This window comes from Aythya ferina (assembly GCF_964211825.1).
Source record: "Aythya ferina genome assembly, chromosome: 1".
NCBI lineage: Eukaryota > Metazoa > Chordata > Aves > Anseriformes > Anatidae > Aythya > Aythya ferina.
In genome coordinates, this window is record NC_140296.1 from 32,163,105 (window position 1) to 32,179,499 (window position 16,395).

Below are 16,395 nucleotides of genomic sequence, written 5' to 3' on the forward strand. Positions count from 1 at the left end.
AGCAACAACTGAATATGCACAGGGAAAGCTGAACATTCGTGCCCCAATACCTCAAACAATACAATTTAAAGAATGAAAAAAAAGTTGTCATCTCTCCACACACCCCACAGTCATTTGAGCTGGCCTCCTCTGAAACACGGGGCTGACCTACACGTGCTTTCTTTGGGTATCCTGCCTCCAGAACAGTAGCATCCACAGCTCACAACTACTCCAGCTCTCACCCTACCAAACAATGTTAAAATGGAGAAAGAGAAACCTCAGCTCCTGCTCAAGTAGCTTTAAAAAACACGCCTTATGCTAATATTATTTCTGAAAAGCATGAGTTTGTCTCCTCTCTCCGGCATTGCCTTGTTTGAAGGCACAGTGCCTCTCCCTCTCCGGGTCTCAGGAAGCCCCACAGCAGCCCACAGAATCCCCCTTCCTGTCTTTGCACAGCAAAACATCCCTCTACATCTGGGACCAGCACGAAGGGCCAGATTCCCCTCTCAGTTTCACAGAGGCAGCCAAAGGGAGGATTTGCTGCTCCGTGTTTATAGTGCAGTAGCACTGTACGCCCACAGTGCTCTCACTTTGCCAGAGCAAGCCTATCTAGCTGCTCAGCCTGGTTTTTCTACCATGCAGGGGCTTCTGAGTAAATCCCAAAGCATTCAGAAGCTCCTCACCATCTCAGAACATCCCACATTTTACAGTTCTTCTAGAACAAGAAGCTCCACTGTTTTTTTTTTAATTGTATCACCAGCTTTCTGTATTTATACTCTCAACTGCCATTTGAAGCTTCCTAGTCTTCAACAGAAACTAATTTCACTCCCTTTTTATTCCCAGGGAGGATTTATCACCTGAATCTGCTATAGGAAACACAAAGGAAGCTTCTCCTCTTCAGGAAGATACTACATCATCTTACATGGTCCTGCTGTCTGACAGAAGGAAAAGCACAACCAACCACCTTAAGCTTGTTTCAGACTGATTGGCACCCAGTTCAGAATTTCATTTGCTTATTTAGTGAAGAAAACTAGAAAACACACACAGCATTTAGCATAATCCAAGTTTGATTATTATTTGTTTTTGAAAACAAAGCAGAGATGAATCTACTCGTGATGCTCCAGTTTTCAAATGTGCAGCAGATTATGCTTTCTCCAGGCTGCAGAAGGTAAGTCCAAATCCATCCTCCCAGCTCCCTGAGCAATGGGCTGGCCACAGTGCCGTGAGTGCAGACATCCTTCTCCCAGACATCCTTCTCCAGGCACAGCCACACACAAAGATAACAGACCCAATAAGCACAATATTTGAATCACTTCTGTGACTGCTCGCTAACCTGCTTGGGTCAAAATAAGACCTGCAGCTTAAACAAGTCCAGCTCACTTTGCCTGAATGGATTATAGGGCAATCGCATGAGCAGCTTAGACAGCAGAGCTGCACATAATGCCTGCAGCAGCTGGGGGAGAGCTCACAATGACATCTCCAGTGCTTAATGCATATGGAAAGAATCAGGTTCCTCACCAAAAAAATCCACAGCTTTACCTTCCGCTCTTCCAGCACATTGATGGCCAGACAGTCCTTTTAAAGGGATGAAGACTGTTTTGGACCCAAGGGTCTGGTTTCAAAGATATCCAGACATTTAAGTCTTTTCTTTATGCTACAGCATCTCCATAAGCTTTTGGGCCTGAATATCTAACCTCACCATTAGTACCTACTACAAAATGAAGTGTGATTTTAAAGATAGCTTTTAGATGGGGTTTCAAAGAGGTGTTATTTTTCAAATCTGTACTAAGTGTTATTTCAGATTTGCCTTAATATAAAAGGTTGACTGATTTTATTTTCCAGACTGGGTTAATTTTACATAGTACAAAATACTCTTAATCAGTTTGAAGAGAACAACACGAAGTCCCATATGAAGATTTCACCTAACAAGAAATACAGCCTCAGGTATTTTAAAGCTTGATTTTGTTTTCAGTAAGAGCTTAATTTGTGCTCATATTTCATAGTTCACAGGAAAGTTTCAGACATCTGGATTCCAGTTTAGGGTTTATTTGTATACAAAAATATATTATAAATGAAAAAAAAAAGCATTAAAAGTCCTCAACTATATAAAATTACAAATATATTTTCATAAAAGCAACTTTAAATTAAAATTTAAGCTATATTTTAAAGCAAAATATAGCTGTAACACTTAAGTTACACAATTCCACCTGCTGCAAGGTGACAACACTGATGTTTGCCAGTTAAATACTTGTACGAGTTTACAAAGGTTATGTTCAGACGATGAGTATCTTGGGTAACAAATTTATCAGACGAGGGCAGCAGTTTTCAGTGACTGATGTCGCTTATCCTTCAGATGACATTCATAGGCAAACAATGCCAGAGATTCATCTCACATACCTGGAAATAAAAAACGAGAGCTGTAAAATCTGTATTAAATAAGATTGCTAGCTGCCTCACAGGCAGCAACTATGCCTTTTTTTTTTTAAAACATGAACTAAAAGGTTAACATACAACAATTTAAGGCAACAATTTTATGCTTCTAAAGGCATCTCCACAAAGGCCTGTGCAACCTCAAGCATCCACGTACAATAATACTCAAAAATGTGACATTAAATAGCAGATGGAAATTAGACTTTTCGCAGAACTTCAGCATATGACAGTGTATCACTAAAACAAGTGTCACTATAAATGAGACTCTGCTGAGATAACTAAAGGTTTGATTAGCTGGTAAAAATACCACAGCAGGTAGCAAAACCTGGCCTCGCTTTAGATGTGCCTTGCAAGGGGACAATGAAACCAATACACTACAAGTAGCCCCTTAAGACTTGCTGCACCACTGCTCTGTGAGGTACAGCAGAGTAAGTACTTGCTGATTTGGGGATTTTTCTTTGTTCTATGTAAATCTTCAAACCCAAGTTTTACAGAAAAGCAATCAGTCAATTAAGTTCAAGTGGTAAGGACAGTTAGCTCAAGCCTGCATCCAGGACAGAAGTCAGGAAACCAGAAATATCTTAATCCTGGTTTCACTTCTCTTATTCAAGATAAGAGTAAGAAGACAGGGGAGTAGGAAGCTCAGAAGGGCAGCTGTCTTGAGTTAAATCCAAGGCAGATGGCCACAGCTTCAAGAATTACAGGGAAGGGAAATTACCTAATGAATACAAGAAACTCAGTTCATAGGTTTTTGTTTGTTGTGTGTTATTTTTTTTAAACATACTTCTGTTTCAGTTTAGTCCTATGAAGTTTTGTTGTTTTGGCTTCTATAGTCGGTTCCACAAAACAAAAACATTTTCATGTCCCAGACAAATAGGGCAGGAAGTAGAAGAATAGGCAGAAATAGACAGAATATAGGATGGGGAATGTGCTGGGGATTTTGTTCCCCACCCCAAATCATAATGGAGAACCCAGTAGAATAACTGGAAAATACGATTTCCAGACAGTGACATAGGAAATGATTGCTAAATTCCATTCCTGGTAAAAACAAGATCAAACAGGAGCTTAATATTTCATCTAAGGCAATAAATGGGGATATCAACTTTTTCCACATAGCAAGGTGTGATATAAGAAGCATTCCTCACCTACAGATATTCCTCCAGTCACTTAGCCTTATAACTAAGAAGCACAAACTCATATCTTAGCATTTTTAAGGACTTAAAGCAGTGTCTGACAAGAAGATACGAACTGCAGCTGCCTTAGATAGGGACAGAGGTACAAGGGAGTGCAGCCTTTGTCACATGAGCTAAACTGCATGCCTTGAACATTTAGGCAGAGACCAGAGCTCAGTCTATTTTACCTTCTTAACCACAATGATGCAAACCAGCAAACTAAAACACTGCTACATTATATAAAACTATTTCTAGTCTTTCCCCCACCCACCAATACATTGGCTTTCGTCATGCAGCAACAGCAACAAGCAAGAAGTAGTCTTCAAAATCTACTTACTTGCTAGTGTCCTGTCAAGATCAGCAATGAATTCTTCCAGTTCCTTTGTGTCTCCAAGCTTTGCTGCAAATTAGGAAGAGACAGCCAGTGTTAGAGAGATGACACTTGTCTGACCAAAAATAAACAAGTGGAACCACACAACTCCCAAAATTGTTTTCACAGTATCAAACCTGCTCCAGATTATTTTCAGATAAGTTCAACTGGGTTGCTGCAGATACATTCTTAGAAAACAGGGGAGACAGCTAAACAGGGGTTTACTTTGCTTTTGCCAAATAGATATAAAATTTTAGCTTCCTTTAAAAGGAAAAAAGGAAGTGGGGAAAAAAGTTGCAGGTCAACTCAGCCATGTCTGCTACTGTAGGATTCTTCCATTCTTCCTTGTTGTATATATTCAGATATTGCCTTCATGGCCCCAGCCAAACCCTACACAACTAGCTCCCAGCCCTGCCCAAATCTAAGCCTCTTAAGTCCCATCAGTATCAGTGGCTGAGGTGTTAGATCCTTTGATCTTGATCCACATTATAAATTTAAAGTTCAAACATGCACTTAAGTTCCCACTCCTGAGAATGCCACTGGCTCCATCCAATCTAGTTTTATGTCAAGTGGCTTCCGTATTTCGCTTCTGGGGTCTATTCCAAGCTGGTTCTACCTATTTCTATCTTCTCATCAGGAAGATCTTGACCCTTAGTGCAACTCTTGGCAAAGCATTAACTCAATAGTACCAGTTTAACTGAGACATTTTTTAACCCCCTGCTTCTTATTAACTATGACTCATTTCTCCCTGGTATCATGGTAATCAGTAAGAGAACATTTTATTTGTGACTGGTCAACACATGAAACACATGAAAGTGAAAAATGCTTGAGCATGCATGAGAACACCAGTTAGAACAGCACCGTTTAGTGCATGCATGTTTGTTACATTTATTGGTATTTCTAGTCCAGGCTTAATCTAAGTTACCTGTATGAAAAGCCTTCTGGTGAGTTAGATCAGCTGCAAGACAAACTTCTCTGAAACTCTACAGCTACAAAGGAGGAAGGAATTACTAGAGCTTGGGTTGAATCAGCAGTGCAGGGTCTACATGGATCTGAATAATCATTTTAACTTGGAAGGTTTCTGAAGTCACACACTGCACCCCTCCATTCCAGCTAAGTATTTCTCTACATAGCTGGAACATTTAGACTTCAGTTAATTCTGAAGTGAATATTCTTTGAATAGTGCCAGAAATTCTGATCAACCAGAAAAACTAACTTTCATTAGCTTTCAAGACCAGAAGAGTTGCTGGATAACATGTGAAGAAGTGTGGATGAACTGATGATCAAAAGCAGAATAATACTTGCACCCATAGTGCTTAACCATAATCCTTAGTTTTGTGGTCATTCAAAAACAAGAGTCCATGCATTTGTGCAAATCCTTGCCCAAAGGAAGAACCCCATATAAGCTGAGAATTCAGAAGTGTCAACAATTAGTATTAAGCTTACCTTTACATGGAGTTACTGATGGAGATGGTAAACTTGGAGTAGACGCAGTTGGAGAGTTAAGCTTTTCATCGCTGAGGCTGAGACTGTTCCTGTAGAGTGAGTCTGCACCTGTTAAAAAGCAACAATGCAAGTTAAGAACACCACATTCTTACATTTTGCAATAGAATTAAAGAGAGAAATGGGATGTTTCTGGATACATGCTCCAGAGTCTGTAAAACTCAAGTCTACAGACTTGAATGCCAGAGAGATGAACCAATTATGTATTGTTTGAAAGTTGTGGCTCCCACACCTACTGTTAAACAGCTCATAGTCCCAGGCCCAATTTCACCTCCTAGAACAAACCATCAGATTTCCCTGCAATCAGCATCAGCTGGGAAATATTACAGGAACTGCAGTTATCCCACATCCACCAAGTTAAACACAGTATGGCCTGTAGGATTTACAGTATCTTCGGAGATTTCAGTTACTTGAAGTTTTCGAAAGCTATTTAAAAATCTAAATTAAGAGCTCTATGACAAGAGGAGTCCTTCAGAAGTACTGTTACATAAAGCATAATTACACAGCTTGCCATTGCTGTGGCAATGACACACAGCAAAAGCAGTGCCCAGCTCAGAACAGAAACGCCTTCCTGCTCGACTCTTGAGTTCATGAAGCAGCAAATCTATACACAAGATGCCTGCAATCTTATTTTAGCTGGTCTTTTAAATGAAGCTTTACATGCCATGGAAAGCGATGGGAAAGGTTCCAATATCATTCCGATGTTCCTGGATTTTAGGGCAGTCCTAAAGCTTCACAAATACCAATTGCTATCTTCCCTCTTGATGCGTGCAGCTCACGCGAAGTATTAGTCGTGTTTTCACTGGAAGGAGGAATTGCCATTGTGTTAGAGACCAGAACTGGTAGCTACTGCAGTTTTGAGCTGAAAATTGATCTGAAAATTGCAGCTCTACCAAAAGAAGAAATCATTGTGATGTGACTGTGGCAGTGGTCTCTATTTGGCACATTTCCTAGCATATAAATTTATGTCGTTATACAGGGTGATGATTGCCACTGAAGCCAGTGATTTGCCTACCTGCAGCACTTGTCGCATTTGTCTTTAGAGCCCTGGCCAAGAGGCGGTTACACTGCACCACCAGGGCCATCCAAGTGAGAATTGTCACATTTTTTGGACATCTGTCCCGTTTGCTATGCCAGGAGATGACTGCCCTGGTTAAATGAAGGTAGCCACGCTGAGTTAGCGAGACGCAGCAGGACCAGAGCTCTCCTTGCCAAGGTCTGCGAGAAGCTTCACCCTGGAGGATTTCCCTCTTTCATATACGCTGACCCATTGCAGTACCAGACCTTGAACAGTGCCCTCTGCAATCAGCTCAGCTCCTGCTCCATTAAATGCCGATGCTACCCACGTGCAAACTGAGCAGTGAGGTGACATTGATGCCTGGGAACTCTGCTTGGCCAGATCAGCTGTTGGCTGGTATTTCTTGCTCAGAACAAGCGGGGTGCTTCTTCACACTGGGTTTTCATTGTGAAATATCTTCACTCTTAAGCGTTTGTTGGCTTCTCTAAGCCTGTGCAGATCAAACCCAACCTACTCAGAAATTTCAGACAGATTTGGGGAATACAAAGCAGAACTACAAGAAGGTTTTGAAAACAGGAATTTAAAGAAATATCGTCTAGAAGCAGCTCCTAAAAAGATCAAAACCTAACAAATCTAAGGGGGGAGAGAAGAGCCAACACTGCTCTGCAACATTATCTGACCAGCACCATACAATGAACACAAATCCTAGCACACTAGTGGTCTTCAAGTAATAGTTAAAGGTATGACAAATTTCTTCCTGAACTCAGCTCATGGAGCAGCTTTCAACTAAAACCACATCTTTGTAGCCAAGATGCAAACCCCAGTGAACAAGGGACTGAGAACGGAAAGTTTTAACTGATCAGGACAAAACCCCTACCATTATGAAAAAGCCAAATAACACCTCACATAAACAGGGCAGAAGCCAAGAGAACACCACACTGAAAGAACAGACAGAAGTTGAAACATATGTCTGAGGTAGCACAGTTGGGAAAAGCAGAACATGAGCTTTCAAGTAATTTAGTACTTATTAATTCATGTAACCCTAAAGCCTTTAAAGAAATAATGCAGAGAACACTGGCTAGAAGGCTGAGTATGCTTTTAATGTGCAGTCTGTGCTGCTAGCATCCAGACACCAGATGTAGTGATCCTGGGAATCTGCATCACAAACCTCATGCACCCCATCCAAAGCTCCAGTTGCTCTTACATATAGCTGGAATAAAAGCATTCGTTTTGTGAACACTTGAAGGCAACTCACCTTACAGAAGGTTAATCAGCCACGTAAAGCTGCGCCAGGGGAGGTTTAGGTTGGAAATTAGGAAGAACTTCTTTACTGAGAGGGCTGAGAGGCATTGGAATGGGCTGCCCAGGGAAGTGGTGGAGTCACCATCCCTGGAGGTCTTTAAAAGACATTTAGATGTAGAGCTCAGTGACAAGGTTTAGTGGAGGACTGTTAGCGTTAGGTCAGAGGTTGGACTCAGTGATCTTGGAGGTCTCTTCCAACCTAGACAATTCTGTGATACAAATCTTATTTACATCCATTCACACACCTGCATTAGCAGTCACCCTTGATTCTTTTTGTAGCTTTCTCCACAGCCCTTCTACTTGAAAGTACTGACCACCCACTTCACAACAACACATCAAACCAGGAAATATTATTTCATGCTTGTTTCCACAAACCTGGGAAATATTTTCTCTTTGCCCTGTCGTAAAGAAGACAGAAGCATTGCTTTAAATACTTAAGCGTCTTCCTTCCAGTGCTGGAAAAATTACATGAGATGAAAGGTTTTTACAAGACAGAGCTACCTTTTGACAGGTTTTAATATTATCTGTTGTTTCAATAAAAAAATCCCTATATCTCTCAGAAAAACAAAGATTTTAGGTACTGACTCTAGCTTACACTTGCCAACAAGCAACAGAAATTTTGGTGATGGGAGGAATAAAGCCCCGCTATCAGGTTTATTATAAAAACCTGGAAGCAACGCGCTGTTAAAGAGTTCTTACAGTATTCACTGCACAAAAATACCAAGTCTGGCAAGCGTGGCTCCAGGGCAGAAAGCTCTGGGAAAAGGACATTTCAGTCCTTGCTCTCTACCAGCTGCCACAGCCAAGACTTGTTCATTTGCCTTCAAAAAAAAAGGGGCTTTGGAAGATTTCCACTGCCATGCAGATACAACCTCCCCTGCAACCTAATAGCTGGAGGCTGATGCCAAGGATCTCTTGCTGCTGTCCTTCCTCATCCAGCCCCTGCTCTCCCACTGCGATGCGGGTTTCTTGCAGTCATTGCTTCTTCTCCTGGGGTTTTGCATTTTGGTTCTCATGCCTGTGTGCACATAAAAAATAAAAGCCAAAGGGGGCAGTTTCTAGGAAAAACCAGTGCTATAACATTGTCTCTTTAAGAGAAGACCTTAAATTCTGATAGCTAAGCTACTGAGTTGATTTACACAAGTTCAACTAAGCCAAGAGCTGCAAAATTATGGGTTTGAAATAAATACGGGTGTGTTTTACTTTGGCAGTGTAATCTGTAGTTAGTATTGCCCTTTGCTGTTCCAATATATAGATAAACCACAAAAAAAAACACACTGCAATACCATGCGAACATGCTATATTTACAGAAAGTGAACAATTGAAAGGTTCTGGACAGTAATTAACTGAAGGAGGAAAACCTCAAACTTTTCATTTTAAAACAGACAACGGAAAAGTTCAGCTGTCTGACCTAATGTTATGTTCTTTCTAGTACCATAGATCAGGATACAGTTTTAAGAAACACCAAGTCAGTAAGATTTTTGCTGTAATTTTCACTAAGGAGAGTTTAAGAAAACTCTCTTCAAGTTTTCAGAGGAGTTTTACAATTCCACTTAAGTTTTCACAGATCGTGAGTTCACTGTGTACTGATAGTCAGCATTTAATGAACAGAGGGCACGACTCAGTGCCAGGCAGAACAGAGGCTACTTGCTAAGAAAATAAGGTCTGGCATTTCTAATACCACTGGCTGGAGTGAGGAACATGCATTGCGAAACGAGCTCTGTGGTCAATATGCTGCAGCCCTCAAGGATTGGGTTTATTTTGATCACAATCACGCTCACGTTTCACAGCATTGTTCACTGTCTTTTGCCTAGCCATCTGTTCCAATGGTGACCAAGAAATCTCACACTTATTATTTACATGTCTAGGCTTAATGATTTAAAAGATTTAAAGTCACATGTTTACAAGTTATGAGGAAGCAATCTAGGAAGACAAATTCAGATGTGCAAGTACAGCCTCATTATACAGAGAACTTGGCACCCCACACACCCATCATGCTTACTACTCATGAGGCAGTAGAGCAACAAGCATGCTGGAGAGGCAAACATGAAAAAAATGAAAATCTTACCAAAAAGCACACTTATTACATTGAAGAAGCTTACGTACCTGAAAGCCCTGGGTTTTCTTCCCCTTAAATGTCTTGGTAATTTAATAAAACAGTATTTTTCAGGTGAATTAATAAGAAGTTCTCACAAAATGAAGTCTTCTCTTTTTTTCCCCCTTTATAAATATTGTATCACATTCATCATAGAGACAGGCCATTAGAAATCTGCACAGGCAATCCAACTCCTAGAAATGTTCTCCTCTTGATCGTGCAAGATTGGGACTGGTCACCACAACCAAAGGCTCGTCTACTCTGCTTCCTGTTTCTCACAGCAGATGCCTACAAGAGTTTGAGTGGAGCAGGTGCAAACAGATAATTTAAAGCAACTCCACCAGGTTCTAACGATGCACAAATCAACACATTTTCTAAGTGACCAGTAACTTCTTAGCATAAAATAGCCCCTTGAGGATGTACCTCCCCAGTCCCATGTATTTATCTAGTTATTTTGAGCATGTAAGCTTTTAACATCCATGATACCTTAAGGCATATAGTTTATAGTTTAACTACACACCATGCAAAGAAAGAGCTCTTATATGAAGCGTGCTGGTTTGATTTGTTTTTATTTTTTTTTTCAGACTGGGCGAGGTAGCAGCCACTTTCCTACTGTCACTCATGGTGTTCTGGAAGACAAGCTTGTCCCCACCCAAGCCGAGTCATCTCTAGGCTGACACTTTAGTCTAGTGAGTCATTTGGAAACTATTTCATCTCTTTAGTCATTTCTGCTGTCTTTGTATTACAAGATGTAGAGAAGGTACAGATATAAACTGGCTTTTGAGGGTGAGTGCTGCAGTCTTAACAGTGGCTGATGCTTCTGCTCTAGATAGCAAAGGCGTTGTTCCAGCTCACAGTTGTAGATGTCCTCATGGTCATTTGAGGAGTTTAAAGGCCAGGAGGTGTTTGTCAGAAAGCATTTGCATTCTCCTACAAGTGACTAAGAAGATGTGCTGCAGGCTTTAGCAGCGAAAGAAAAGAATTGATGCATTTTATTTTGTGATGCTTTTTAATAGACAGACTGGAAACTGAACCTGTTTCAGAAAGAAGATGCATCTGTAGCTAAAGATCAAACCATTTCAGAGAGTACAACACCAAATTATGGTTTAGCCTCTAGGTATTATTATAACTTTGGTGCAAGAAATGCTAGAGTGCTTCCCTTCTCAGCCTCTCATCAAGTCTCACTTTTGGTTCATTATCCCAAGCCTAAACTTGAGTGTCCTGACACTGCCGTGTTTTGTTAAGCAAAATGAGTTGAGTAGACATGCAGTAAAAATCAAACCATGTGTCTGAGAGTTGTCCAAACACTTCTTGAACTCCAGCAGCTTGGTGCTGTGACCACTGCCCTAGGGAGCCTGTCCCATGCCTGACCACCCTCTCAGTGATAAACCTTCTAATATGCAGCCTGACCTCCCCCTGAAGCAGCTCCATGCCATTCCCCTGAGTCCTAGGCTTATTCCAACACACAAGTAGCAAATTCTCTGTAAATTTGACAGTGTTGTTGCATTTACACAAGTGGATTTTTGACAAGACAGCACTCTCTAACACAAATCCTATTTTACCACAACCAACACAGGCAGTAAATAGCAAAAGGTGTCCTTTAGCTCAGAAGTTTCAGCATAATCAACAACCCAAAGCATGAAGCTGTTACACTTTGATTCAGTTGAATACATCAAGATGAAACAGAATTGGTATTCACTCAAGAATGAGCATTGGACTAAATCCCCAATTGCCTCATGATTTCCAGCACTGACCCCATCAGCTGTTGTGGTTAATGTAACACTTGTGGGCCAAGCACTAAGCTCATCGTGAACATCTGCACATGCTAACACTTATTACTGTAAGATCTAGAGTCTGTTGTGTTACGTACGATACTTAACCACAGCCAAGGCAGACCTCATCCAGAGATCATTCAGTCAAGTAACAGTGCTTGGCTCTCCCACATCTCATCCTATCAAGTCCATTTTCCAACGTAGTCTTCAATTTTTTTTTTTCCTGTCCTTAAGATGCTGAAATACGTAATGTAAGAATTTCAGTTAGTATTTTTGGTGCCAGCTTCCTCAAGAAGAACATAAGGTTCTAACAAAAAGAACAAAAGCTGCATAGTATTTGCAAACTTAGCTGTAATAATAAAGACCTTTTATAAATACTTCTGTTTAAATCAAATAGACATCCTCACAGCATAAGCCTCAGGAAATGCTTTCCCTACCCTACTATCAAATGGTCATAATGCTGTTTTATATCAGCCACTAGCTTCTAGGAAAGTTAAATTTAAGATTGATTCAGATGCCCTGAAATAGAGAGTTTAAACATTACCTCCCCTTATAGTCCCACCCTAGAATCAAAGGTATCACCACAGGAGTGGCAGAAAGATACGTGGAGTGGTTGAATGTTAGGCATATATCAGTCACGATGATTAGATTACTCTAACAACAAGGTATAGTACTAAAATATGACAGTCTGAACTGCTCTGTAAATACATTACAAAGTATACTTGGAATAGCTTACAGTGTCAGATAACAGAGGTCTGCAAAGATCGAAAGAGCCTCCATGAACAAGATCATAACTCAAACTATCTACAGAGAATACTGTTGGCACTTCTGTGTTGTTGCAGATTTATGTTGCAATAGCTTGCTCTTTCAGCCCAGTTTTTCCCTTGATCCTATAGTGAAGTTTAACTCAAGTGTTACCACAGGAATAGTGAGGTCAGCTATTCAGCACTACTTGCCCTAAAGGATAGAGACCAAAGGAAAGGTGACCCGAAGGAAAAAAACTTGAGTTTGAACAGAAAGATAAATAGAAAACTCCCTACACCTATTCTTAAAATGGACATAGGGAGTGTAGCCGGATTACATCAGCCACTGGAGCCTGTTTTATAAAAGGAGCTCTTCATAAGTCTGCATTCCCTCTCCGATCCTACTACAGCTCCAAAACAAGTTGTCTGCACAGAATGATGCCTTTAGGAAAAAAAGCGTCTTACTGGGCCTTTTCCGAGAAAAGAAAAAAAACTGGCTTTTTTGTTTTGTTTTTCCCCTTAAACGTATCCTCATATGCTGGAGGCAGCTGGACCCCAACAGGTCTTAGTGCACCTCCTGGCTCAGTGTATGCCAGCACCGAGAAGTCAGTGCTTTCCAGTTTGTCCAGAGCCACCCTCCACATCACACATCAGTAAGGGAGGAACCCCAGTACAGGTTGTCACTGGGATGCTTGACATGTTCCTAACTCAGGATCCCTGATGGCTCTGCACCAAGTCCTCAACCCCTGTCTATCAGGCTACCCCATTAATGTTATTCTGTCTAAATCAATTAAGCTTTATGACACCATTTTCCAGACCTTCCTGAAGATCTTGTCTGCCAATTTGCATGAGTATGTGGTCTCTCATGAGGTCCTCTGCCCTGTCAGATGAATACCTTCCCTAAAATGCCCTTCCTTCCAATCCTAACAGCAATTTTAAGCACTGTTCAAGATGCAAGTTTACAGAACCACAGCAGATATGCCAAGCAACTACAAGCACCCTTCTTGCATGGATAGAGCTTAAGTTCTTGATACTGTTTTGTTTTCTTTCTTCACTTTCCCAACACTGGATAATTGCTATTGATTTATGTGCCTCTTATTTTCCATAAGAGTATACAAGAGGATAAGAAATTATAACACTGAAAGACTGCACAAGAAATTGTAATACTAGGGCTGTACTATTGTTGTTAATAACAGACCTGAATTTACAGAACTGGTCCCATACTCCAGTTTGATTCAGTGAATGCAGACCTCAGCTTATACACCCTCAGCCATATAAAAGGATGGTGTTTGACCTAGATCAGGCATACATTCCTAAGTCTCCCTCAGCAGGAGAGAAGAATACTTACTTGCAAGAAACAATTCACCCACTCCATTATGAAGCAGCAATGGATTAACATCCTGATCCACACATCTCCACTGACTACAAACAAAATCCAAAGACATGGCTAGGCAAGGAATCCAAGTTTGGGGGAGTTAAAAAACTGCCTGTGACTGAAGTGAAATCAATCCTACCCCTTGATGAAATAAACAGCTCTGATAAGTTTGAGAAGCTGTGCTGTCACAGTTTAACTGCTAGGAAGTCAAAGATGCACACTGAAAAGATGCACAGCAGAAAGGAACAATTTTATTGCAAGTAACTGACAAATAAAGAAAGTCTGATGAAGATAAGCATGAATAAAACAGTTTAGGAACTAAAAAAAGTGGGGATAGCTTGTTTTTAAACAGAACTTACCTCTGACAGAGCAGCACTTGATTCTATCACTGCCAAGGAGAACAGGGAAGATATTCTCTCCCTGACTAGTGAATTTGAGAGGGGTAAGACTTCTAGTTTGCTAGAATAAGCACTTAGCTCCCACTGTAGATTTTCTTGCTCAGAGGTCACCAGTTGATACCCTCTTCCCACCTTTCCTGTTCCAAGCTCTCTGCATGCTGTTTGTGCATGCCAAATATGCTCAGATGCGAGTTGCCTGAGACTATCACCTCCAGAAGAGCGAGAACAGCTCTGCTCACCAAGCCAGAAGCCTGGATTAGTTTCAGTCTCTTCTGGAAAGCGTACTTCAGTTCCTGCTCATCCCACTGATGTTCAGGCTACTAAGATGCAACTGAACAGCCCCATTGGTTCCTATTTTATTTAGGAACACCTTTTTTTTTTTCTTGTAAGGCTATAAGATACCTCAATGTTTTACCAGCTGGCAGCTTAACCTCCCTTCACACCAAGTTTTCCAGCCTTATTGCCTCTAGAACCACTTTTTTCCTTTACCTGACATGCAACAAACAGATCCCTGCGACACTGTGGGAGGCATCCCTGGGCTCACCAACACCCTGTGCTTCTCCCCTAAAACAAGCCACAAGAGATAAACCCCCGTGCCCCCCAGAAGTGGGGATGCCCGGGCAGGGTCAGGCAGCCACCCTCGGGGTCTCCCCGTCCCCGTCACTCACTCTCCGAGTCGCTGAGGTCGCTGGTGCTGGCGCTGCTCCGCCGCTTCATGCGCTCCAGGTGCTCGCCGTAATGGAAGCGGCGCCGGCCGGCGGGGCAGGCGAAATCCTCCAGCACCGCCTCGAACTCGCCCAGCGCCTCCGCCAAGTCGCCCTCCTCCTCCTCCGGCAGCTCCGCGGGGCGACGGCCGGAGCCTGAAGGAACGGAGAAAGAAAGAAAGAAAGAAAGAAGCGGGTGAAGGAGCCGCCTAGCACCCCCGCGCTGCGAGGGTAGACCTGGTGCCCCCCCGCGCCGCGAGGGTAGACCTGGCGGCCCTCCCGCCACCCTACCGTGGTTCGCCGGGCGTTGTGCCTGAGGCGACTTCATGGCGGCCGCCCCGCCGCTGCCGGCCCGGCCCCGCCGCCGCCGCCTCTTATGGCCGCCGGGGCTGGGGGCTGAGGGGGCGGGAGGGAGGCGGCGGCCACCGGCCGGCCCTGCCCGCTGAGGGGGCGAGGCGGGCGCTGCAGGTGCGCGGCTCCTCGGCTCGGTGTGGAGGTGCTCCTCGGAGCCTGCTCTGTCACCCTCACAGCGAAGAAGTGTCCCCTCATACTGAGCTGGAACCTCCCGTGCTTCACTTTGTGCCCGTTGCTTCTCATCCTGTCACTGCGCACAAGTGAAAGGAGACGGGCTCCATCCTCTCGATACCCTCCCCGCAGATGTTTATACACATTGATGAGGTCTCCCCTCAGTCTCCTCATTTCCAGGCTAAACAGGCCAGGTTCTTTCAGCCTATGCTCGTATGACAGGTGCTCTGGTCCTCTCATCATCTCACTTGCCCTCCTCTGAACTCGTTCCAGTAGTTCATGTAGCACGGACATCACGATTTCAGAAGGTCTTTATCACCCCCCTACAAGCTACCCAGGGTGCCTGGTCTGAGTTTGGGGTTTCAGGAAAGCTTTACAGTCCATACAGATTTCACTGCTGCCACAAATGGCAAGTGTTGCCCCACTTCCCCTGGTCACCACCCCAACAGCTTGACCAGCCCTGGCTGATTCAGTTTGCTAATCTAAACTATTTCAGATTGAGGAGGGGGAGATGCCTGCACTGTCTCTCTGCTGGGCTGCCAATGGAGGACACAACGGGCATCAGAGCCAGCTGCAAAGAGAGGAGGGAACCTCACAGATAAAATCAAGTCTAGATCATCCTCACCCAGCCAACAACCTGGTCCCAGGGCTGCTTGTCCCCTGCCAAGCAGGATGAAGAGGCAGCAACCTGTGTTTTGCTTGATTTACACTTGCTGTGCAGCATGCTGCGAGCCCGTGGCTTCGCTTCAGCCACCATCAGGAGCCCGTTCCTCATCGCTGCACTTCCCGCCTGCCGCCCCGCGCTGTGCTGGCATCTGTCTGTGCTGTCCCGTGGTTATTTCTCAGCTAGAGCAATTAGTGAGCTGTGAACGCGGCCACAGGGCAGCTGGGCCAGTACGTCAAAGAGGGTGATCTGAGGACAGGAGCAGATGGTGGGGGAGATGCAGGGAGCTGCTCAAACACGTGGAGTTGCAGCCCGATCTGCACCGGCCAGGGTGTTCTCCAGTGA

At 43.1% G+C, this 16,395-nt stretch overlaps 1 protein-coding gene across 1 annotated transcript; it reads right to left on the minus strand.

The window, feature by feature from the left end:
- Positions 1-1,793: 1,793 nt before the first annotated feature.
- On the minus strand, positions 1,794-16,161 carry RGCC (regulator of cell cycle; the record flags this gene model as incomplete). Its single annotated transcript, XM_084527516.1, has 6 exons — positions 1,794-2,376; positions 3,919-3,981; positions 5,398-5,505; positions 14,826-15,017; positions 15,153-15,459; positions 16,012-16,161. The coding sequence occupies 6 exons, from the start codon at positions 16,159-16,161 to the stop codon at positions 2,369-2,371; spliced, it is 828 nt and encodes a 275-aa protein (XP_084383642.1). The 3' UTR covers positions 1,794-2,368.
- Between the last annotated feature and the right edge of the window lie 234 nt (positions 16,162-16,395).